Source organism: Oncorhynchus mykiss, chromosome 5, assembly GCF_057628025.1.
Source record: "Oncorhynchus mykiss isolate SJ-2025 chromosome 5, ASM5762802v1, whole genome shotgun sequence".
NCBI lineage: Eukaryota > Metazoa > Chordata > Actinopteri > Salmoniformes > Salmonidae > Oncorhynchus > Oncorhynchus mykiss.
The window spans coordinates 45,145,170-45,169,104 of NC_143026.1; the positions used below are offsets into that span (position 1 = coordinate 45,145,170).

Consider the following 23,935-nt stretch of genomic DNA (forward strand, 5'->3'; position numbering starts at 1 on the left):
CTCTAATGCTGAACAAATGTTTCGCTACAACAAATCAAGTTACAAAAGTCAACCAAGAGGACCATAATTCAATGAGGCACTTGCCTTGCCTGTCAGGCAACCACAGCAGCGCTAAACAATACAATATTACTGCCCAAAACACAGCAGGGAGTACTGTTGGACAAAAACACATTATCAAATGGTCGTTCCAAGTCAACGTGTTCCGAGCCAGCCAGATAATCCATCATCATTATCCCCCTTAAGTATCACATGGAACAGGCCACTGGCCCCCACATCCTCGCTCATCATGTACACACACAAGTACATGCACGCACGCACACACACACTCACACCATACAAACATACACACACCCATGCAAACACACACACATCCCCATCGCTTCTAATGTATCGGATGGATACTCCATCCGTTACTGCCCGCATCCCAGAGGTGTGTGAATTGCAAAGGTGAAATATTTGAGGGCAGTATTTCGGAAGAAAAATTTCACCTCACAGGAACGGTAGAATATGGGAATTGTATTTCATGCAAGTGAGTCGCACATTTTTGCACCATACATTTGGCTGACTGCACTGAGCCGAGTCCAGCTGAACCGCGTCCAGCTGAACCGCAGGATACATACTGTGCACTTCTATAGAGAAAGCACAATAAAGTTGGATTTACCTCATTGAGAAGGAGACCATTGTAACGATTCAGACTGACTGGTTCAACTACCTTTAAAAGTTAGATACATTGTGCATGGTGTGCTAATCTCCCCTCTCTAGCAGTGTGCACATGCAGGGTTATAAATCAGATGGGAGTCTCGATTACGGTGGCCGATTGAAGTTTTTCCATGTTAGTTTCATTGCACATCATCAGCTGTTGGTATCATATGCAAGCCTCCTGCAGCTGATCTGAGACAAATCTGAGTGCAACACTGCCCAAGAAAGTGCACACACAGTGTATAAAGAAAGAGAGGAGCATGCGCACGCACGCACGCACACATTGGGAGGTGAGGTGATACTCTATAAGGGGCTGATATTTACTACCCACCTAGGACTACTGCTCAGCCAGGTCATTAGAGCTCTGGGTTTTCACTTCCCCCCTGGAGCCTTCTATAGCCCCAGCCTGATACAGACCCATTTCACCATGACCTGCAGTGCCGAACACACGCATTCGAGCAAGCGAATACACAAGCACGCACACACACACAATTTCCATGCTCACTACAAACTGCGCACCTAGAAAACATTCCATTCAAACCTGATCTACTTCCACCACAAAACACCCCGAGACTCAGAAAACTGGCAATGTGAAAAAGTACATTATGACAAAAAGCATTGAGAGATAATGCAGTGTTAAAGATGACAGAAAACATCTGCACCTCTGGTTAGTGCATCGAGACAGGCCGACTGCAGGTCATGAAGAAGGTTGCAAAGTTACCGGAATCTTTAAGACAGTTGCAGAGTTTAATGGCCGTGATAGGAGAAAACTGTGGATGGATCAACAACATTACTTCACAATACTAACCTAAATGACAGAGTGAAAAGAAGTAAGCCTATACATAATACCATTTTCCAAAACATGAATCCTGTTTGCAATAAGGCAGGCACTACAGTAAAACTGCAAAAAAATGGGGCAAAGACATTAACTTTAAGTCCTAAATACAAAGCGGTATTTTGGGGGCAAATCCAACACAACATCACTGAGTACCACTGTCCATTTTTCAAGATATGGTTGTGGCTGCATCCTGTTATGGGTATGTTTGTCATCGGCAAGGTCTAGGGAGTTGTATTTAGGATAAAAAGAAACAATAGAGCTAAGCACAGGCTGAATCCTAGAGGAAAACCTGGTTCAGTCTGCTTTCCACCAGACACGGGGAGATGAATTCACCTTTCAGCAGAACAATAACCTAAAACACAAGTCCAAAAATACACAGGAGTTGCTTACCAAAATATAATTTTATATGTTACTGAGTGGCCGAGTTACAGTTTTTACTTAACCCATTATGTGAGTTCCAAAGTGTGAGTTGTTTTATGCACGTAATGTCAGAATGCACTCACTGTTCCAAAATGGGATTGTTACGCAACATGACAGTTAGCCTTGATAGTGTTACGTTTCAATTTGTCAATTTCAAATGATTTTCTACCAAGTTTTACTTTCTAACAACAGTTTGAATTGAGGTGTGTTCCACCTCATTAAAACACATAGAAGGAGCCCATTTCAGTGTTGCGGACAATTTATGTTTGAGGCTTTACTGAGCCGGACAAACTTCTCTCTTCGAGGACAGCCCAAGCACTTTAACAATGTTTCAGCAGATCAAGTATGCAAAAGTTTGCGCAGTCTTGCACGAATTGGCACATTTTCGGGCTGGTGCTCGCATTGCCTACCTTGTTGTTTTCCGTACAAATAATAACTTTGGACATGTGTGCATTCCTATCAAAGTAAGTGCCGTATTTTCGGCATATTGTGTTGTCATTTCCATTGTAGCATACAGTATGAATGTATGGAGCATAATGTATTTACAGTTTTATTCACGTTTTCAAGTACTGGTGACAAATAATGCACTGATTATTGCATAGATTGTAAAGGGCACCTATGATGTGTGTAAAATACTTTCTGGAACATTCTACTATTATAATGAGCTAGTGCTAAGCTATTTGCCACCTATGGCGCAATGTTTGTTGACATTATACAATGCATGCTGGGTATCACGTAAACGTCTGTCAGACCTAAGATGTGATAATGATGTGAAGGGTAAACTTCTGGAAGTGAATGATCATAATGAATGATCAAACCCTTCAACATGCATACTGCAAACAGACCAAACTCATCTTGTCTCCTCTTATCATCATCTATGGTTGAGGAGAAAAACAAACATGGCGGCGCGCACAAACTACCCATCGTCGGATTACTTTCATATTTTATTTTTTACTGAATTATTTACAATGTTGAGCTCACCCGTGATGTGATGAATTAAACAGTAATTGCTATTGGCTAATTCATATAGCAGTTTCCGCTTGTGATATGTCAATTTCCCGGTTTGGATGATTGTGTATGTTGTCGCTACTGAACTGGTCACATTCAGGACATACAATTGAAGTCGGAAGTTTACATACACTTAGGTTGGAGTCTTTCAACTCGTTTTCAACCACTCCACAAATTCCTTGTTAACAAACTATAGTTTTGGCAAGTCAGTTAGGGCATCTACTTTGTGCATGACAAGTAATTTTTCCAACAATTGTTTACAGATTATTTCACTTATAATTCACTGTATCACAATTCCAGTGAGTCAGAAGTTTACATACGCTAAGTTGACTGTACCTTTAAACAGCTTGGAAAATTCCAGAAAACAACGCCATGGCTTTAGAAGCTTCTGATAGGCTAATTGACATCATTTGAGTCAATTGAAGGTGTACCTGTGGATGTGTTTGAAGGTAGGCCTTGAAATTCAGTGCCTCTTTGCTTGACCCCAAGCATACTTCCAAAGTTGTGGCTAATTGGCTAAAAGACAACAAAGTCAAAGTATTGGAGTGGCCATCACAAAGCCCTGACCTCAATCCTAGAAGAACTGAAAAAGCATGTGCGAGCAGGGAGGCCTACAAACCTGACTCAGTTACACCAGCTCTGTCAGGAGGAACAGGCCAAAATTCACCCAACTTCTTGCAGGAAGCTTGTAGAAGGCTACCCGAAACATTTGACCCAAGTTAAACAATTTAAAGGCAATGCTACCAAATACTAATTGAGTGTATGTAAACTTCTGATCCACTGGGAATGTGATGAAAGAAATAAAAGCTGAAATAAATCTACTATTATTCTGACATTTCACATTCTTAAAATAAAGTGGTGATCCTAAATTACTTAAAACAGGGAATTTTTACTAGGATTAAATGTCATGAATTGTGAAAAACTGAGTTTAAATGTATTTGGCTAAGGTGTATGTAAACCTCCGACTTTAACTGTAACTTTGTAAGGACTGTGTTTCTGCTAAATGTTTCTGTTTCTGCTGCGTCAATCGAAACTGTACTTTCTAAATAAGTGTTCTAGTCATACCGATTTGAGGGTACGCTGCAGGGACACCCATTTGTTGGTATGTGTGAAAAGGTTCAAATCGGCTTGAAAATATATGGCAAGACGTGAAAATGGCTGTCTAGCAATGACCTACAACCAACTTGACAGAGCGAAGAATTTTAAGAAGAATAATGTGCAAATATTCTACAATCCAGGTGTGCAAAGCTCTTAGAGACTTACCCAAAAAGACTCACAGCTGTAATTGATGCAAAAGCGGATCCTAACATGTATTGACTCATGGGTGTGAATACTTAAGAGTACCAGTCAAAAGATTGGACACATCTTCTCAATCCAGGGTTTCTCTTTATTTTTATTATTTTCTACATTGTAGAATAATAGTGTAGACATCACAACTATGAAATAACACATATGGAATCATGTTGTAAGCAAAAAATCTGTTAAGATTCTTCAAAGTAGCCCCCCTTGCCTTGACAGCTTTAGACACTCTTGGCATTGCCTTTACCGGCTATACCTGGAATGCGTCACCAACAGTCTTGAAGGAGTTCCCACATATGCAGAGCACTTGTTGGCTGCTTTTCCTTCACTCTGCGGTCCAACTCATCCCCAACCATCTCAATTGGGATGAGGTTGGGTGATTGTGGAGGCCAGGTCATCTGATGTAGCACCATCACTCTCCTTCTTGGTCAAATAGCCCTTACACAGCCTGGAGATATGTTGGGTCATTGTTCTGTTGAAAACAAATGATAATCCCACTAAGCACAAACCAGATGAGATGGTGTATCACTGCAGAATGCTGTAGGAGCCATGCTGGTTCAGTGTGCCTTGAATTCTAAATAAATCATAGTGTCATCAGCAAATTACCATCACACCTCTTCCTCCATGCTTCACGGTGGGAACCACACATGCGGAGACCATCTGTTCACCTACTCTGCGTCTCACAAAGACACGACGGTTGGATCCAAAAATCTCAAATTTGGACTCATCAGACCAAAGGACAGATTTCCACCAGTCTAATGTCCATTGCTCATGTTTCTTGGCCCAAGCAAGTCTCTTCTCCTTATTGGTGTCCTTTAGTAGTGGTTTCTTTGCAGCAATTTGACCATGAAGGCCTGATTCACACAGTCTCCTTTGAACAGTTGATTTTGTGATATGTGTTTACTTGAACTCCGTGAATCATTTATTTGGGCTGCAATTTCTGAGGCTCGTAACTCTAATGAACTTATCCTCTGCAGCAGAGCTAACTCCGGGTCTTCCTTTCCTGTGGCGGTCCAAAGTTCTTGAAATGTTCCAAATTGACTGACCTTCATGTCTTAACACATTTTTAATTCAGGCTGTAACACAATGTAACACAATGAAAAGTGGAATAAGTCAAAAGGGTATGAATACTTTCTGAAGTCACCGTACCCTCCCTTTGCAACCCTACTCGGGAATGCTGTTTTCCCTCAGTCTTTTTCAGTGATAGCTGCTAGTGAATCCATTCAAACTAAATAGTAATAGTAATAATAATAATAATAATAATAATAATAAGGAAAAATCCACCCAATAATAAGGAAAAATCCACCCAAAACCACATATTCCTTAAATTTACAGTACTAAATAACACTAATGTGTGAGAATGTTTTTTTTTGGTGAACAAATGTTTCATATAGTGAGGTTGGTAGCAACATGGAAAATTGTTGTGGAAATCTGTTGCAGCTCAATTCCTCTACAAAATCCAAAATGCAATGCTCTCTCTATGGGCATGCTGGATGGCTAGCTTGCTAGCAAACATAGCTACACACAATGATACCAAATACAATATCAGCATGTAACATAGCTAGTTAGCTTTAAAAATCGCCTAAACAAACTGCACAATTAGTCCACAATCTCACCATGTTCAAACCTGCAGATCGATGTGCTTAACAATTTGGAGTCTAACATTCGCAACGGCAGATATACTTCTGAGGAGATGGGAAACGTTGCCCATGTCACATCAATATGGCGCGTAATTGCATTCTGGGCGGTTTTGGGACAAAGGAGGCTATTGGGCTTAAACTCAAAAACCCAACATGAATTTTCTAACAAGAAGCACAACATTACACATATTTTCCGATATGTGAGATAATTATCTTCCCATCTGTAGTATCGTATATCTTTGGAATCGTGACATTACATACTTTAGAAGAAAATAGGCACGTTTCTCAACATATACTTTTTTCTCGACATATACACTGACTTTGAGTAGGGATGGCATGACGATTAGTTTATCAATCGCGTGGCACAGCATGATAACGTGGACGCGATTGGTCGACAGTCTGCTGGGTGCAGCGTGAAACGTTTCTTCATTCATTGGATTCCTATCTCCTTTGTATAATATCTATGGCAACTGCACAATGCAAATGTGCTAGACCCTCCGTTAAAATTACAAATTTCTCGAGGTAAGAAAAACATATGATCAATGGCTCATTCGAGAGAAGACATCCTCCCGAGAGACATTTTCGATCTAAAAGCGACAGTGCTACGTAACACCAGACGGATTTCTGCCTGCTTGAACATCAATAGCGCAGATACACATGAAAACATGAAATTACCCAGGGAATGGATAGAACATCACACAGAGATGCACAAAAAACAATATAACATTCAAAATGGGTGAACCTTTATTTTAGGATATGTGTACCAGGCAGGGTCAAAGACCAGTGACTGAGACAGACAGGAGTTACATCCTAAATAGCACCCTATTCCCTATATAGTGCACTATGTTTGAACAGAACCCAGTCAGTCCTGGTCAAAAGTAGTGCACTACATAGGGAATAAGATGTAATTTGGGATATAATCGGGACTGATCGCAAGACATAACAATTCATGTACATCCTGTTTACAACTTGGGACAGAACTTTTACTGTTTGTTTGTTGTTGTTTTTTTTTTTACCTCAGATCAATATGAGAACTCTACAGTCCCTAGCTGAAACAGCAGGAGAGAAGTGCGGTGAGGGCAGGTGTGAGACGAGACATGATTAAAGACCTCACAGACCTTTATTCTTCCCTGTGTTTTTGTGTGTTGTTTTACTGGGATAGGACCGCGAAGAGGAGCCAGGAAAGGTAGGACAGAGTGCGAGTCAGAAAGGCAGCGGTTTGGATTCAAACCCACACCAATGGCGACTCTCGTATACATGTGTGCCGGGGTCCACGACACTAACTTCTGGAACACACAGGCCTCACATACCTGACAAACAAACACTTAGCCTCCATGACCAAATCCTCTTCGTTGTCAAAACTAAAACGCAGCAGAACCACACCGCCAGCCACAGCTGAGGCAGTAACGCAATTACCATTTACCAGCTGCTTTAAAATAGGCAGGTTAACAAGGGTAATCAGACAGCTACTTTAATTGGTTTAGCTCGCATGAGCACGGCTAACCTTAAAACAACTCTAGAGTGGTATCCATGACGACTGCCTGACCGCCACTGTAATCACAGGGCTGCGCTGGGGCACCATGGAATTCTGATTCTATTAAACACAAAAACAATATGTTTTGTGTGAGAAGTAGGCACTGCCTATTGTTGGTCTATCGTAATTCAAACAAGGTGTAGGCAGGTTGCTTAGGATTCAACGCTCAAAAAGCCTAATTCATACTCTTAGAGAAGGTGCTCCCACAATAATGTGATTTTCAATTTGTGAGTTGCAATGATATCATTATGATGTCTTTTAGAGCTTCATATTCTTTTTGATTGTCTAAAACATGTTTATTTGATTGTAATCTTCAACCAGAAGTTAGTGCAGGTCAGTGCCTTACAAAAGTATTCGGGCCCATGGATTTCTTAACATTTTATTGTGTTATAAAGTGAGAGTAAAATGTAGATTTTTTTTGTTTTTGTCAACAATCTACACAAAATACTCTAATGTCAAAGTGGAAGAAATGTTAAAAAAATGTTTTAAGATGAATAAAAATGAAATAAGTGAAATATACAGTGGGTGCAAAAAAGTATTTAGTCAGCCACCAATTGTGCAAGTTCTCCCACTTAAAAAGATGAGAGAGGCCTGTAATTTTCATCATACACATACAATCGTACACTTCAACTATGACAGACAAAACGAGAAAATTTTTTCCAGAAAATCACATTGTAGGATTTTTAATGAATTTATTTGCAAATTATGGTGGAAAATAAGTATTCGTCAGAACTAACGGAACTAACTTATTGTTAAGCCACTCCAGTGTGTAATTGGCCTTGTAGGTTATTATCCTGCTGAAAGGTGAATTCCTCTCCCAGTCTGTGGTGTGGTTTTCCTCTAGGATTTTGCTTGAGCTTAGTTCCATCCTGTTTCTTTTTATCCTGAGTATTTATCCCCAGTATTTGCCGATGTCAAGCATACCCATACCACAATGCAGCCACCACTATGCTTGAAAAAAAGGAGGCAGTTACTCAGTGATGTGTTGTATTGGAATTGCCCCTAACATAAGGCTTTGCATTTAGGCCAAAAAGTATATTCCTTTGCTTAGTTCTTTTGCAGTATTACTTTAGTGCCTTGTTGCATACAAGATGCATGTTTTGAGATAGATCTTATTTTCACGCTTTAGGTCATTATTGTGGAGTCTCTACAATGTTGTTGATCCATCCTCAGTTGTCTCCCATCACAGCCATTGAACGCTGTAACTGTTTTAAAATAGTAACTCATAGTAACTTATTTAGCCAAATTTTACACCTGAATTAATTTAGGCTTGCCTAAACAAAGGGTGCTTAATACTTATGCAATGACTATATATATTTTTTTAAAGTATTTTATATAGATTGTTGAAAAAAAAAAGACTAATCAATTTTAATACCACTTTGTAACACAAACTCAGCAAAAAAAAGAAACTTCCTCTAACTGTCAACTGCGTTAATTTTCAGCAAACCTAACATGTGTAAATATTTGTAACATAACAAGATTCAACAACTGAGACATAAACTGAACAAGTTCCATAGACATGTGACTAACGCAAATGGAATAATGTGTCCCTGAACAAAGGGGGGTCAAAATCAAAAGCAACAGTCAGTATCTGGTGTGGCCACCAGCTGCATTAAGTACTGCAGTGCATCTCCGCCTCATGGACTGCAACAGATTTGCCAGTTCTTGCTGTGAGATGTTACCCCACTCTTCCACCAAGGCACCTGCAAGTTTTTGGACATTTCTGGGGGGATTGGCCCTAGCCCTCACCCTCTGATTCAACAGGTTCCAGACGTGCTCAAAGATATTGAGATCCGGGCTCTTCACTGGCCATGACAGAACACTGACATTCCTGTCTTGCAGGAAATCACACACAGAACGAGCACTGTATGGCTGGTGGCATTGTCATGCTGGAGGGTCATGTCAGGAGGACCCTGCAGGAAGGGTACCATATGAGGGAGGAGGATGTCTTCCCTGTAATGCACAGTGTTGAGATTGCATGCAATGACAACAAGCTCAGTCCGATGATGCTGTGACACACCGCCCTAGACCATGACGGAACCTCCACCTCCGAATCGACACCGCTCCAGAGTACAGGCCTCAGTGTAACGCTCATTCCTTCGACGATAAACGTGAATCCGACCATCACCCCTGGTGAGACAAAACCGCGACTCATCAGTGAAGAGCACTTTTTGCCAGTCCTGTCTGGTCCAGCGACGGTGGGTTCGTGCCCATAGGCGACATTGTTGCCGGTGATGTCTGGTGAGGACCTGCCTTACAACAGGCCTACAAGCCCTCAGTCCAGCCTCTCTCAGCCTATTGAAGACAGTCTGAGCACTGATGGAGGGATTGTGCATTCCTGGTGTAACTCGGGCAGTTGTTGTTGCCATCCTGTACCTGTCCCACAGGTGTGATGTTCGGATGTACCGATCCTGTGCAGGTGTTGTTACACGTGGTCTGCCACTGCGAGGACGATCAGCTGTCCGTCCTGTCTCCCTGTAGCGCTGTCTTAGGCGTCTCACAGTACGGACATTGTAATTTATTGCCCTGGCAACATCTGCAGTCCTCGTGCCTCCTTGCAGCATGCCTCACAGATGAGCTGGGACCCTGGGCATCTTTCTTTTGGTGTTTTTCCAGAGTCAGTAGAAAGGCCTCTTTAGTATCCTAAGATTTCATAACTCTGACCTTAATTTCCTACCGCCTGTAAGCTGTTAGTGTCTTCAACCGTTCCACAGGTGCATGTTCATTAACTTTGTATGGTTCATTGAACAAGCATGGGAAACAGTATTTAAACCCTTTACAGTGAAGATCTGAAGTTATTTGGATTTTTACGAAGTATCTTTGAAAGACAGGGTCCTGAAAAGGGGACTTTTCTTTTTTTTGCTGACTTTATAACGTGAAGAAATCCAAGGGGCCTGAATACTTTTACAAGGCTCTGTAAGTTAGAACTCTATAATGGTGTCTACTGGCCTATAACCAGCATCTATAACTGGTTAGAGTGAAATCATTACAATGTCTTTCATGACTCCGTTGGCAGGTCGTATACTGGTTGTATGGGGAAGACGTCTTTACCTGAGCGTAATGTGCCAAATTCTGCCTGCTAGGTATGGTTTTTAGTGTTCGTCGTCTGTTTGAATTCAAAATGTGCAAAAAGAGGTGCGCAAAAAGCCCACTGTCTAAGTGTTATGTTACCATAATTGATCTACTTGAGTGTGAAGCTGAGTCACCAGGTCCAGGGTTGGTGTTAGTTTGTATGTCAGTGTTGCCATAAGTTGCCTTGTCTGGGCCAGAACATCCCTGTACCCTGAGGCAGCTTGATGTACAAGTACACCCCCTGGATGGGTAGCTAGTCTATCTTTACCATAGATATACACTGAGTGTCCATGACATAGACTGACCAGGCAAATCCAGGTGAAAGCTATGACCCCTTATTGATGTCACGTGTTAAATCGACTTCAATTAGTGTAGGTGAAGGGGAGGAGACAGGTTAAAGAAGGATTTTTAAGCCTTGAGACAAATGAGTCATTGATTGTGTATGTGTGCCATTCACGGGGAGAATGAGCAAGACAAAAGATTTAAGTGCCTTTGAACGGGGTATGGTAGTAAGTGCCAGGCACACCTGTTAAAGTGTGTCAAGAACTGCATCGCTGCTGGGTTTTTCAAGAATGGTCCACCACCCAACTTGACACAGCTGTGGGAAGCATTGGAGTCAACATGGGCCAGCGTCCCTGTGGAACACTTTCGACACCTTGTAGAGTCCATTCCCCAACTAATTGAAGCTGTTCTGAGTGCACATGGGGGTGCAACTCAATATTAGGAAGGTGTTCCTAATGCTTTGTCCACTCAGTGTACATATTCTACTAAATATATATTATACCATAATCTATAGCGTTGATATGCATCATTGGTTGTTTCCTCCTGTTCAGAGCGTGTAGCAGGTGTGTGTGAGTGTGCACCGGTGTGCGCGTTCGGCCTACCTCTTGTGTGGTGCGAGCAGCTGGTTTGTCCTGGTGGTTGGCCAGTATGAGGAAAGGCAGGGTACAGAGCTGGGGGTGCTGCAGGGCAGAGTGAAGCTCAGTTCGGGCCATCTCCAGATCCTCATCTGTGGAGGCGCTGTCCAGGACAAACACCACCCCCTGGGAACCCTGGTAGTACCGCGACCAGTACTTCTTTATCGAGTCCGCTCCTGGAGACAGCGGCGAACAGGCAGTCAGACACAGACATGTACACATAGACACACAGCAATGCAGGCACACGTACACACACACAGTTAGTACCAGCACAGTACTTGTAAATGGAGTCCACTCCTGGCGACGCACACATGGACAGTAAGGCACACACACAGTACCAGTTCAAGTATCTCTTAATTTAATCAGCCCCTTCAAAAATCGATACAGGCCCCCTATACAAACTATACCAACACGCACACATATACGCTGTATTTACAGTGCATTCGTAAAAGTTTCAGACCCCTTAACTTTTTCCACATTTTATGTTAAAGCCTTAAGATAAATGTATTAATTTGTTCCCCCCCCCCTCATCAATCTACACACAATACCTCATAATGACAAAGCAAAAGCAGGTTTAGACATTTTTGCAAAAAAAAAAAAATTATAATAAAAATGACATAAGTATTCAGACCCTTAACACAGTACTTTTTTGAAGCACCTTTGGCAGTTATTACAGCCTCGAGTCTTCTTGGGTATGACGCTACAAACTTGGCACATCTATATTATTCTCTGTAGATCCTCTCAAGCTCTGTCAGGTTGGATGGGGAGCTTCACTGCAGTCAGAGGTCCTGAGCACTATGGAGCAGGTTTTCATCAAGGATCTCTTCGTACTTTGCTACGTTCATCTTTGCCTCAATCCTGACTAGTCTCCCAGTCCCTGCCGCTGAAAAACATCCCCACAGCATGATGCTGCCACCACCATGCTTCACTGTAGAGATGGTGCCAGGTTTCCTTCAGATGTGATGCTTGGCATTCAGGGCAAAGACTTCAATCTTGGTTTCATCAGTCCAGAGAATCTTGTTTCTCATGGTCTGAGAGTCTAGGTGCTTTTTGGCAAACTCCAAGCGGGTTGTCATGTGCCTTATACTGAGGAGTGGCTTCCGTATAGCCACTCTAACATAAAGGCCTGATTGGTGGAGTGCTGCAGAGATGGTTGTCCTTCTGTAAGGTTCTCCCATCTCCACAGACGAACTCTGGAGCACTATCAGTGATCATTGCGTTCTCGGTCACCTCCCTGATCAAGGCCCTTCTTCGCTGATTGCTCAGTTTGGCCGGGAGTCCAGCTCTAGGAAGATTCTTGGTGGTTCCAAACTTCTTCCATTTAAGAATGATGGCCACTGTGTTCTTGGGAACCTTCAATGCTGGAGACATTTTTTGTACCCTTTCCAGATCTGTGCCTCGACACAATCCTGTCTCAGAGCTCGACAGACAATTCCTTCCACCTCATGGCTTGGTTTTTGCTCTGACATGCACTGTCAACTGTGGGACCTTATATGGACAGGCGTGTGCCTTTCCAAATCATGTCCAATCAATTAAATGTACCACAGGTGGACTCCAATCAAGTTGTAGAAACATCTCAAGGATGATCAATGGAAACAGGATGCACCTGATCTTAATTTGGAGTCTCATAGCAAAGGGTCTGAATACTTGTGCAAATAAAAACCTGTTTTCGCTTTGTCATTATGGGGTGTTGTGTGTAGATTGTTGAGGAAAAACATAAAATGTAATCCATTGTAGAATAAGGCTGTAGTGTATCCAAAATGTGGGAAAAGTCAAGGGGTCTGAACACTTTCTGAAAGCACAGCACTGCACACACACACTATTGGCTCTGGCTGCAGCATTCCTATCAAAGTTAACACACTTGTCAAAAATGATTCAAATGTTTTATTTTAGTGCCTGTCACATTTTTCTGCAACTAAACTGGCTTTTCAACCTCAAACTCCAGAGGATCATTCCACCTAATTCAATTGTACGTTGATAATCTGGCAAATAAAAATGAATACCTATGAGTAATGGAGACCTCCAGCAAGAAAGGGTACAAATGAATACCTATGAGTAATGGAGACCTCCAGCAAGAAAATGTAAAAATTAATATCTATGAGTAATGGAGACCTCCAGCAAGAAAGGGTAAAAATGAATACCTATGAGTAATGGAGACCTCCAGCAAGAAAGGGTACAAATAAATACCTATGAGTAATGGAGACCTCCAGCAAGAAAGGGTACAAATAAATACCTATGAGTAATGGAGACCTCCAGCAAGAAAGGGTAAAAATGCATCGAATTTCAACATCGTTTCAAATCGGAGCACGTCTGGAGTGCATTTTGCAAATGCTTCCACCCTCCTTTCATAAAATCTTTGCGGATATTGCATTATATATTCTTCAGACTTCAGGACTGCATGCCAACTTTTAGCCTTCTGCACTGCGTTGGGGGGGCCCGGTGGGGAAAACGACATGTCTGTCTAAATGAAGTGTGTTCAACACACAAAACCTGTGGCCCAATGACAACCTATTCCCTTTATAGTGCACTACTTTTGACCAGCGCCCAACAGGGGCCTGGTCAAAAGTAGTGCACTCTAAATGGAATAGTGTGCCAGTTGGGAGGCTTCCCAAGATTCTCTTTAAAGCAGAAACAACTCAGAGAGCACATTAAAGCAGTTTCCTATGCTGGCCACTCTACAGCACAGTTCAAATGAACCTTCTTCTTTTACAATGAACATATGGTTCCTTTTCTGCACAGCAATTTGGGGGTACAAAAATGTGGCCACCAAGGCTCACAAGGCAGGGCATGGCTTTGGTTAGCGTGAGTGACAGAGTGGTGGAATAGAACCAGAAACCCATAGGAAAAGGGTCAGTTGTGTCAGTTAAATTACTCTCCCTGAGTGTGGCTGGAAAAACAACCACTTATTTTTTTCCTGAAATCTAAAGAGGAAGAGGAAGCCATGGTTTAACTCTTCCATCTTTGGGGCTATAGTAAAAGTGGACCTGACTGCAATTTGACCACACCCACCATCATCGCTAGTAAAAAAGGTTCCTCATCTCGGTGGCAGTCCTTAGGGCATCAAATGGAGGAAACATTTCTGAAACAGGGACGGACTACCTGGGCTTGTTTTCGTTTTCCATTGCAAACCACATTGAAACATTTCGTACAAAAGGGCCCTAATGAACACGACCCAGGCTATTTTACGGTGAAACGCCGCCCCTCGTTCCAAGTGTTTACAGGCGATTAGCCTACTACGACCCTGTGGGAATCCATGAACAACTCTACCCCCAAACACTTGACCAATATGCCTGCTCTAAAATTAAGTAATATTGCGTGGCAGTAGTATTATGAGCTGAAACAGCTTACAGATTGACTATTACGTTTCAAAACACCTCCAATAATTGTGTGAGGGGGATGCAGGTTAGAGGGGAGGAAGGAAGGAAGTTAAGTCTCAACCAGGCCATATTATCAAGGACTAATGTATTGCTCAAGAACAGATGCTGAAAAATCTGCCAAGCATAAGAGCTAGGCTATCCATCACTATTGTGGCCCGGCCTGTTCAATTCTGCCTCCTCCTGGTTCTAGCTACAAAAACCAAAAGCGACTTCGGTGGTTGTGCTCCGAGGCTTTTGAGGAATTTACAACATGAATCTGGGGATGAATATCGAAACCAATGTTCAAACGTCATCCTGCTGAGTGATGTTTTACAGACTATTATAGCAACAAGTCTCCAGTCATTCCTGTAACAATGTAGGTTATTGGCTATTGTGTTTATCTCACTCTCTACTTAGATGTAGCTTTAGTGTAACAAAAACATGACCACAAGCCAGTTTACCAGAAAACATATTGTGTTACAATCACGTGTGACAGTAACAGAAACCACACTTTCCACAAAATGGCATTACATCATGCTTGGTTTCTGAGGAAAATAAAGAGTGTGCGATAAGTGGTTTCAGATGCCTGGGCTACACACTAACTGACTGACTGCTACACACTGGTCTACTCTAAACCGGAGCATCTGGGCATTCAGAGCATCTTCCCAGAGCGATCTGCCAACCGACCAGGTAGACGGGCTCGAACTCAATTCCATCTTTCAACGATTCCTCACATTCTAGTTCCTCACCTTGTTCTCAACCTTATTACCGAAGGTCCAACCCACTGGGCACAGACGTCAATTCAACATCTCATTCCACGTTCGTTTTCGTTTTTAATTTAATTGAAATGACGTAGAAACAACATTGAGTCAACCAGTGTGTTGCCCAGTGGGAAGGCCCCCCCCCTTGTCACTCCTCCAAAGCATCGTGGGGAAAGATGGGAGGAGCGATGGCGCATATTAATATGCTCGACAAGGTGGGCAACATCAACAACAACAAAAAAGTCAGCGAAATAGATTATACGGCATAAATAAACTAAATGTATTTGGGTGTAAATATTGACCTAATAGCATCACGTCGAAGTAAACTTGGAGTCACCAGCTGATATGTTACATTTAGGAACGTCACAGGATTATCGCATCGCCGATTTCATGATGGGCATATGGCCTACTGTACACAGAGGGGTTTTTAACACACATCCAAAATAACAATAAGAGCTGGCTAAAATAACATACAGTAGCCTACATAGATGTTGTTGTTTTTTAAAGTAGATGTCCTCTCAATGTTTTCTTGCTCCCAAACGTGATCTTTGAATAACCTAGGCGCAAGCGAGCTCATATAAGACAGGTAAATTACCAATCCTGGCGCTGGAAAAAAAGTGCTGCCAACTATAACAGGTTGAAATTGCAAACGAGCACTGAAACTAAGTGCAAAAGTGCTTATATATACACTAAATCGTCACGCACAGAATTCATTTTATTCTCAACAAGTCATTTTCATGGAAACATACCTTGTGGGAAAATGTGCATATATTTTGTATACAGATTTTTTAAAGAACCTATCCCATGAAAATCTGTTACCAATTGGATGGAAACCTAGCTACAGACAGACAGGCGGACAGAGGAATCACACACACACACAGTATGGTGTCACCATCCCATTGATGGGAAACTGGCTTTGAACTCCCATCTCATCTCTCATAAATACACACACACACACACACACACACACACACACACACACACACACACACACACACACAGAGAGAGAGAGAGAGACAAACCAAAAACATCCCAGCCAGGGGGCAGACGAACCAACAACACTAAAACCCGTAGCAGACAGACAAGACTACAGTCATGGAGATAGAGAGTGAAACCCAAACAGAAACATTACCAGTACTGTTTGACCTGTTGACCTCCAAACACCCCACAGATAACCTAGAAAAAAATTACAGTACTGTCTCCCGAACTACACCAGACACCCAATGATTCATTCTTTAGTGATGGACTAAATGACAAAATAGACAGTGCCGACGAAATGGCTAAAAGCAGCGGGTGCCGGGTGGCCATTCTATCTAACAACATCATCGGCCATCATTTTCTGTTCATTTACCGACAATTCTACATGTTGAATTACCACCATTCGTCGACGCCCAGCAGGTGATCTATTGCGCAAGGCCCGGCATTCGTTATGGTGTGTCCTTAACATTTCAGCACACAAATGCTTTCTTCGAAACCTTGGTTTGGTCCCTAAAGAATAAGGGAGTAAGCCTAATACATTAAACTGATTAGAGGGTGCGGCGATCATTGTTTTCCCCCCCCCCCCAGATTTACGGACTGTTACTCTGCACCTTGTCAACATTTTGGGGTGTGTGTCTCCAGCTTCTAACTGTAGGATGAGAGGCTGAATGTTCCCAACTTCAGGGTGCATCCCAAAATGGCACCCTATCCCCCTATATGGTCCACCAGAGCCCTATGGGTCCTGGTCAAAAGTAGTGCCCTAAATAAGGAATAGGGTGCCATTTGGGACACAGTTTCAGAGACCAGCAGCTAGGTGATCCCTGTCTGGAAATAAGGGAGAGTCCCTGTCCACACCAATGATGTCATACAGCGCCCCCCCCACCCCACCTCACCCCCCCTCACCCCACCCACATCACAGAAAGGACTTACGCATTACTGCCTCTCTGACACACAGTTGCACGCCCAGCGGGCGAGTGACATTTGAGGGGATGTGTTAGCTACTTCATTTGCGTGTTGTCTGTCTGACACGTTGCTTTCTGATGCAAAGATCATCAGTTGAGAGATAACTATGACTCATCTTCACAGAGGATGTGTGTCATTCGAGGCCTCAATAACATTTACTATCTTAGGGGATTCTAACATTTAGCTAGCAAAGGAAAAGTTCCTTAACATTGTTTTAGGACCTTTAGGGTTTCCTATATGTTTAGATTTTGCAGATATTCTTGGACTGTGCACAGCTAGGGTCATGTTCAGTTGGCACGGAATGGGAGTCAACTTTTTGTGAAACGGAGGAAGTCCCATTGACACTTGTCCAATAAGAAGACTCAATAAGTGCAAAAAAAAAATGTTTTGCCCACTGAACTACAAAACTTGAGTACCCTGACAACGGGAACATTGTGTTCACATCATAATGGAAAATAGGTGAAAATAAATACCTCCGAGCTCTTTCACGTTCAGAATGGCATTCTGGAATGGGACAGCTTTGATACTGAAACCTAGAAAGGAGAATTAAATGTAAAGCTTCACACAGGAAGACGTGGCAGACATTGTTTAAAAAGAGGCAAGAGAAAGTACATGTATAAGTGCTGGAAAATACTCATATTGTGCTCTTTTCTGCAGGTAGGGAATAGGTCCCGAAAGCTCACCACTTAACTACTGACACTAAATTGATTCAATGCATAGGATACTTGACTGCTCTACTGCAAAAAAAAAAACGTTATGCAGAGTAAAGAGAACTGTACAAGGAGCATTTGGACTGTGATTTCATCAGGTGGAGTCGAACCTCACCCGTGGTTGGCCCAATGTTGTCTGTGGCTTCACTGCAGAGTCTTGACAGTAGGCTGGTCTTCCCAGAGCCTGTGAGTCCAATACACACCAGGTCATACTCTGGTCTGGGAGGGGGCTGTCCTTTACAGCACAGTGTCCTGAAACACTGGAGGCAGGAGGGAGAGGGGGACGGAGAGAGAGAAAGAGAGAGAAAAGAGGTGATTGAGAGCGGAGGAGAAGAGGGGCGGAGAGAAGGGACACAGAGTCAGAGGACAGTCGTGAGAGGTGTGATGGGCCAGCGCTAGTGCACATCGAGTCCGTGTTTTGGCGTTTGGACACGGCACCCACGGCACCCACGTCACCCACTGATCGACTCTGTGACACTACTGACGTCTGCTCTGTCACTGAGCACGCCACTCGCCACTCTGGAGACGCCGGGCAGGATCACATCTGTTAACGCCATCTGTTTCCAGCCAAAGATACTGTAAGATTTGGAGAGGAAAAAACATTGTGTCCTCTCGCTCTCTCTCTCCGCTTTCATTTCAATTGAGATGTGCTCAGCCACACGACATGTCCTTTGAACTCACATAACCACTGTGATATAAGGAACCTTGGAGTCGTATATAGCCTATAGAATGCACACTACAGGCACCCTGTGCATAGTAAGAGTGGACACATTGATACTTGTGTAGGGGCCCAGGATGTTGTGAGTGAAGTAAACCTCAAGATGTGGTATGCAACATGGTCAAGGGACTGAGGGACTGCTACTCCGTCAACACGGAAGATCAAAGAGAAAGGGGGGCCTCCTATTGAAATAGAAGCCAGGGACGCTGGCCACGGTCTCACGCACGCACGCGCACAGAGCATACACAGGGACAGTAAGGGCCCCGATAGAGGTGATGTCATGTTTCTTCCTACACAACAAGCAAATCGGCCTCCTGTCTCCGGTTTGTTCAGTATAAACAGATCCCAGGTCCCTCGCCTTTCTCTGGGTGCTGATAAAGGACATGACACGGGTCAGACTCTGTAGATTTACTGTGGACTCTCCGCAGGGTCTCTCAGCAGACAACGCAGGTCAAACACAGAAACCCAAACCAGAAGCATGCTCTGCTCTGTAAAAAATGGCAGCCCCACTGACCTCCTTTTTGTGCTACGAGATAAGACAAGGCAAACCTTTCATGATGCACAGATGCTGCACCAGATAAGCACGTGCATCACTGGTACATACCCACTTACAGACCTGCGTGTCTACCAGAGTCTGAAATAACAACTTAAAATGTATCATAACATAACATATACAGGAAAGGATTAAAAGGTAGGTCAGGCTGAGATTTTGAAAGTCTACATCAGTATATAACTGATAACAACACAGGGACAGTGTAATCAATGCTCCGTAACTGTTGGCTACCATTACAAGGGACGAGACTGCGCCCTGGTGGTGATTGTAGGAACTGCGCCAACCTACACTGAATATATGGGAGATTCTCTTTTGGGTAAAAGACCGTTCTCTGTCTGGTCTCCTCCATCCTCTCTCCTCCATAACCCGGAACTCTATAAGTGGTTGAGGAGTGTGTCATTTCGTTAGTAGGCTTATGGAAGAGTGTCGTCCCCGTTATGAGCACTTGCAAACGTAAAATTTGGCTAATGATGCGCGAGTGGAGAACGACCGTTTCATTTCAAGTGCATTTCCATTCACATCAACTCTCCTCGATTATCTTTGAACTTTTTCAGGAGGCGAGAGAGGTCAGAGTGGAGGAGAGAGGGCGAAGGAGGTGAGCAAATCTAATTGATGAAAGGCCAAAAGCTCATTCTCTCACATCACTATTATGAGATATGGTTATGGCAGGACCAGTCTGGAATAGAATATCTAAAATAAAAAATAAAAATCTGAAACAGATGGCAGGCTCATGTAGTATACATACAGTGCCTTGCGAAAGTATTCGGCCCCCTTGAACTTTGCGACCTTTTTCCACATTTCAGGCTTCAAACATAAAGATATAAAACTGTATTTTTTTGTGAAGAATCAACAACAAGTGGGACACAATCATGAAGTGGAACAACATTTATTGGATATTTCAAACTTTTTTAACAAATCAAAAACTGAAAAATTGGGCGTGCCAAATTATTCAGTCCCCTTAAGTTAATACTTTGTAGCGCCACCTTTTGCTGCGATTACAGCTGTAAGTCGCTTGGGGTATGTCTCTATCAGTTTTGCACATCGAGAGACTGAAATTTTTTCCCATTCCTCCTTGCAAAACAGCTCGAGCGCAGTGAGGTTGGATGGAGAGCATTTGTGAACAGCAGTTTTCAGTTCTTTCCACAGATTCTCGATTGGATTCAGGTCTGGACTTTGACTTGGCCATTCTAACACCTGGATATGTTTATTTTTGAACCATTCCATTGTAGATTTTGCTTTATGTTTTGGATCATTGTCTTGTTGGAAGACAAATCTCCCAGTCTCAGGTCTTTTGCAGACTCCATCAGGTTTTCTTCCAGAATGGTCCTGTATTTGCCTCCATCCATCTTCCCATCAATTTTAACCATCTTCCTTGTCCCTGCTGAAGAAAAGCAGGCCCAAACCATGATGCTGCCACCACCATGTTTGACAGTGGGGATGGTGTGTTCAGCTGTGTTGCTTTTACGCCAAACATAACGTTTTGCATTGTTGCCAAAAAGTTCAATTTTGGTTTCATCTGACCAGAGCACCTTCTTCCACATGTTTGGTGTGTCTCCCAGGTGGCTTGTGGCAAACTTTAAACAACACTTTTTATGGATATCTTTAAGAAATGGCTTTCTTCTTGCCACTCTTCCATAAAGGCCAGATTTGTGCAATATATGACTGATTGTTGTCCTATGGACAGAGTCTCCCACCTCAGCTGTAGATCTCTGCAGTTCATCCAGATTGATCATGGGCCTCTTGGCTGCATCTCTGATCAGTCTTCTCCTTGTATGAGCTGAAAGTTTAGAGGGACGGCCAGGTCTTGGTAGATTTGCAGTGGTCTGATACTCCTTCCACTGTCAAACATGGTGGTGGCAGCATCATGGTTTGGGCCTGCTTTTCTTCAGCAGGGACAGGGAAGATGCTTCAAATTGATGGGAAGATGGATGGAGACAAATACAGGACCATTCTGGAAGAAAACCTGATGGAGTCTGCAAAAGACCTGAGACTGGGACGGAGATTTGTCTTCCAACAAGACAATGATCCAAAACATAAAGCAAAATCTACAATGGAATGGTTCAAAAATAAACATATCCAGGTGTTAGAATGGCCAAGTCAAAGTCCAGACCTGAATCCAATCGAGAATCTGTGGAAAGAACTGAAAACTGCTGTTCACAAATGCTCTCCATCCAACCTCACTGCGCTCAAGCTGTTTTGCAAGGAGGAATGGGAAAAAATTTCAGTCTCTCGATGTGCAAAACTGATAGAGACATACCCCAAGCGACTTACAGCTGTAATCGCAGCAAAAGGTGGCGCTACAAAGTATTAACTTAAGGGGGCTGAATAATTTTGCACGCCCAATTTTTCAGTTTTTGATTTGTTAAAAAAGTTTGAAATATCCAATAAATGTTGTTCCACTTCATGATTGTGTCCCACTTGTTGTTGATTCTTCACAAAACAATACAGTTTTATATCTTTATGTTTGAAGCCTGAAATGTGGCAAAAGGTCACAAAGTTCAAGGGGGCCGAATACTTTCGCAAGGCACTGTATGTATGTATGTATGATTATTTATTTAAATTTCACATGACTGGGAGTACAGATATGCATATGTTGGCCACAGATATCTTTACAAACAAAAAGTTGGGGCATGGATCAGAAAACCAGTCAGTATCTGGTGTGACCATTTGCCTCATGCAGCGTGACACATCTCCTTCGCATTAAAGTTGATCAGGCTGTTGATTGTGGCCTGTGGAATGTTGTCCCACTCCTCTTCAATGGCTGTGCGAAGTTGCTGGATATTGGTGGGAAATGGAATGTGTTGTCGTATACGTCAATGCAGGACAATGCATTATCATGCTGAAACATGAGGTGATGACCGTGAATGAATGGCACGACAATGGGCCGGCCTCAGGACCTCATCACGATATCTCTGTCCATTCAAATTCCCATCGATAAAATGCAATTGTGTTCTTTGTCTGTAGCTTATGCTCGCCCATACCATAAACCCACTGCCACCATGGGGCACTCTGTTCACAACGTTGACATCAGCAAACTGCTCGCCCACACGACGCCATACACGCTGTCTGCCATCTGCCCAGTACAGTTGAAACCGGGATTTAGCTGTGAAGAGGACACTTCTCCAGCATGCCATTGGCCATTGAAGGTGAGCATTTGCCCACTGAAGCAGGTTACGATGCCAAACTGCAGTCAGGTTTAAGACCCTGGTGAGGACGGCGAGCACGCAGACGGGCTTCCCTGGGACAGTTTCAACTGAAATGATTCAGTTGTGCAAACCCACAATTTCATGAGCTGTCTGGTTGGCTGGTTTCAGAACATCCCGCAGGTGAATAAGCCGGTCCTGGGCTGGCGTAGTTACATATGTGGTCTGCGAATGTGAGGCTGGTTGAACGTACTGCCAAATTCTCTAAAACGATGGAGGCGGCTTATGGTAGAGAAATGAACATTCAATTCTCTGGCAACAGCTCTGGTGGACATTCCTGCAGTCAGCAGGCCAACTGCATGCTCCCTCAAAACTTGAGACATCTGTGGCATTATTGTCCCCGGCACAAATAAGCTTTTTGTGTGTATAGAACATTTCAGGGATGTTTTATTTCAGCTCATGAAACATGGGACCAACATTTTACATGTTGTGTTTATATTTTTGTTCAGTGTAGTTTATTATTTCAACTCCAACACCAGGTGGCATGTGCCAGCAAGTTATTCCATTACTGAGAATTTCAAGATCAGATGACAAAGCTCTAGCAGTCCTATAACAGACAGGCGAGTCTAAGAACAAACAGACAACTTGACTAGTGTGTTTGTAGTTGGGCTCCCGTGGGTTGTGGGGGTTTTAGGAGCATGAACAACAGGTTGAACCAGCTGATCAATAGCCAATGAGTCATACCTGAGGAAGTCCTTGCAGACCCCTATTGCAGGCTTGCTATAAGAGGTGGTCAGGAGCAACAAGACACACCCACACTAACATAAACATAAACTGAGTGTACAAAACATTAGGAACATGCTTTTTCCATGACAGACTGACCAAGGTAATCCAGGTGAAAGATATTAGACAATTGAGTCATTGATTGTGTATGTGTGCCAATCAGAAGGTGAATGTGCAAGACAAAATATTTAAGTGCCTTTGAATGGTGTATGGTAGTAGGTGCCAGGCGTACCGGTTTGGGTGTGTCAAGAACTGCAACGCTGCTGGGTTTTGCACACTCAACACGTTCCTGTGTGTGTTAAGAATGGTCAACCACCGAAAAGGACATCCAGCCAATGTGGTTACCTAGGTAATGAACCACATGCATTGAGTCCACAGTACTACACAACAACAAAGACTGCCTTAATCGTGTAATAATAGACGTTGTGTAGGCTGCTTGCTGTGACCGGAGAGATTTCTCTGGCCTATTCTTAGCCGACTCTGAAAATATCCCAGAAAGAAGGAAATTGAGGCGTGTGAGATTGCTTCCATGTCATCGGAGCG

General features: G+C 43.0%; 1 protein-coding gene across 2 annotated transcripts in view; it reads right to left on the bottom strand.

Annotated features, from left to right (window-relative positions):
• arl15b (ARF like GTPase 15b) overlaps positions 1 to 23,935 on the bottom strand; it is a 67,723-nt gene that overhangs the window by 20,968 nt on the left and 22,820 nt on the right. For both annotated transcript variants that reach the window (XM_021603075.3, XM_021603076.3), the window contains 3 exons: positions 18,311 to 18,455; positions 17,959 to 18,018; positions 11,395 to 11,603 (listed from right to left, as the gene is read on the bottom strand). In XM_021603075.3, the coding sequence (XP_021458750.1) occupies positions 11,395 to 11,603; positions 17,959 to 18,018; positions 18,311 to 18,455 (414 nt within the window). The remainder of the gene's footprint in view (positions 1 to 11,394; positions 11,604 to 17,958; positions 18,019 to 18,310; positions 18,456 to 23,935) is intronic.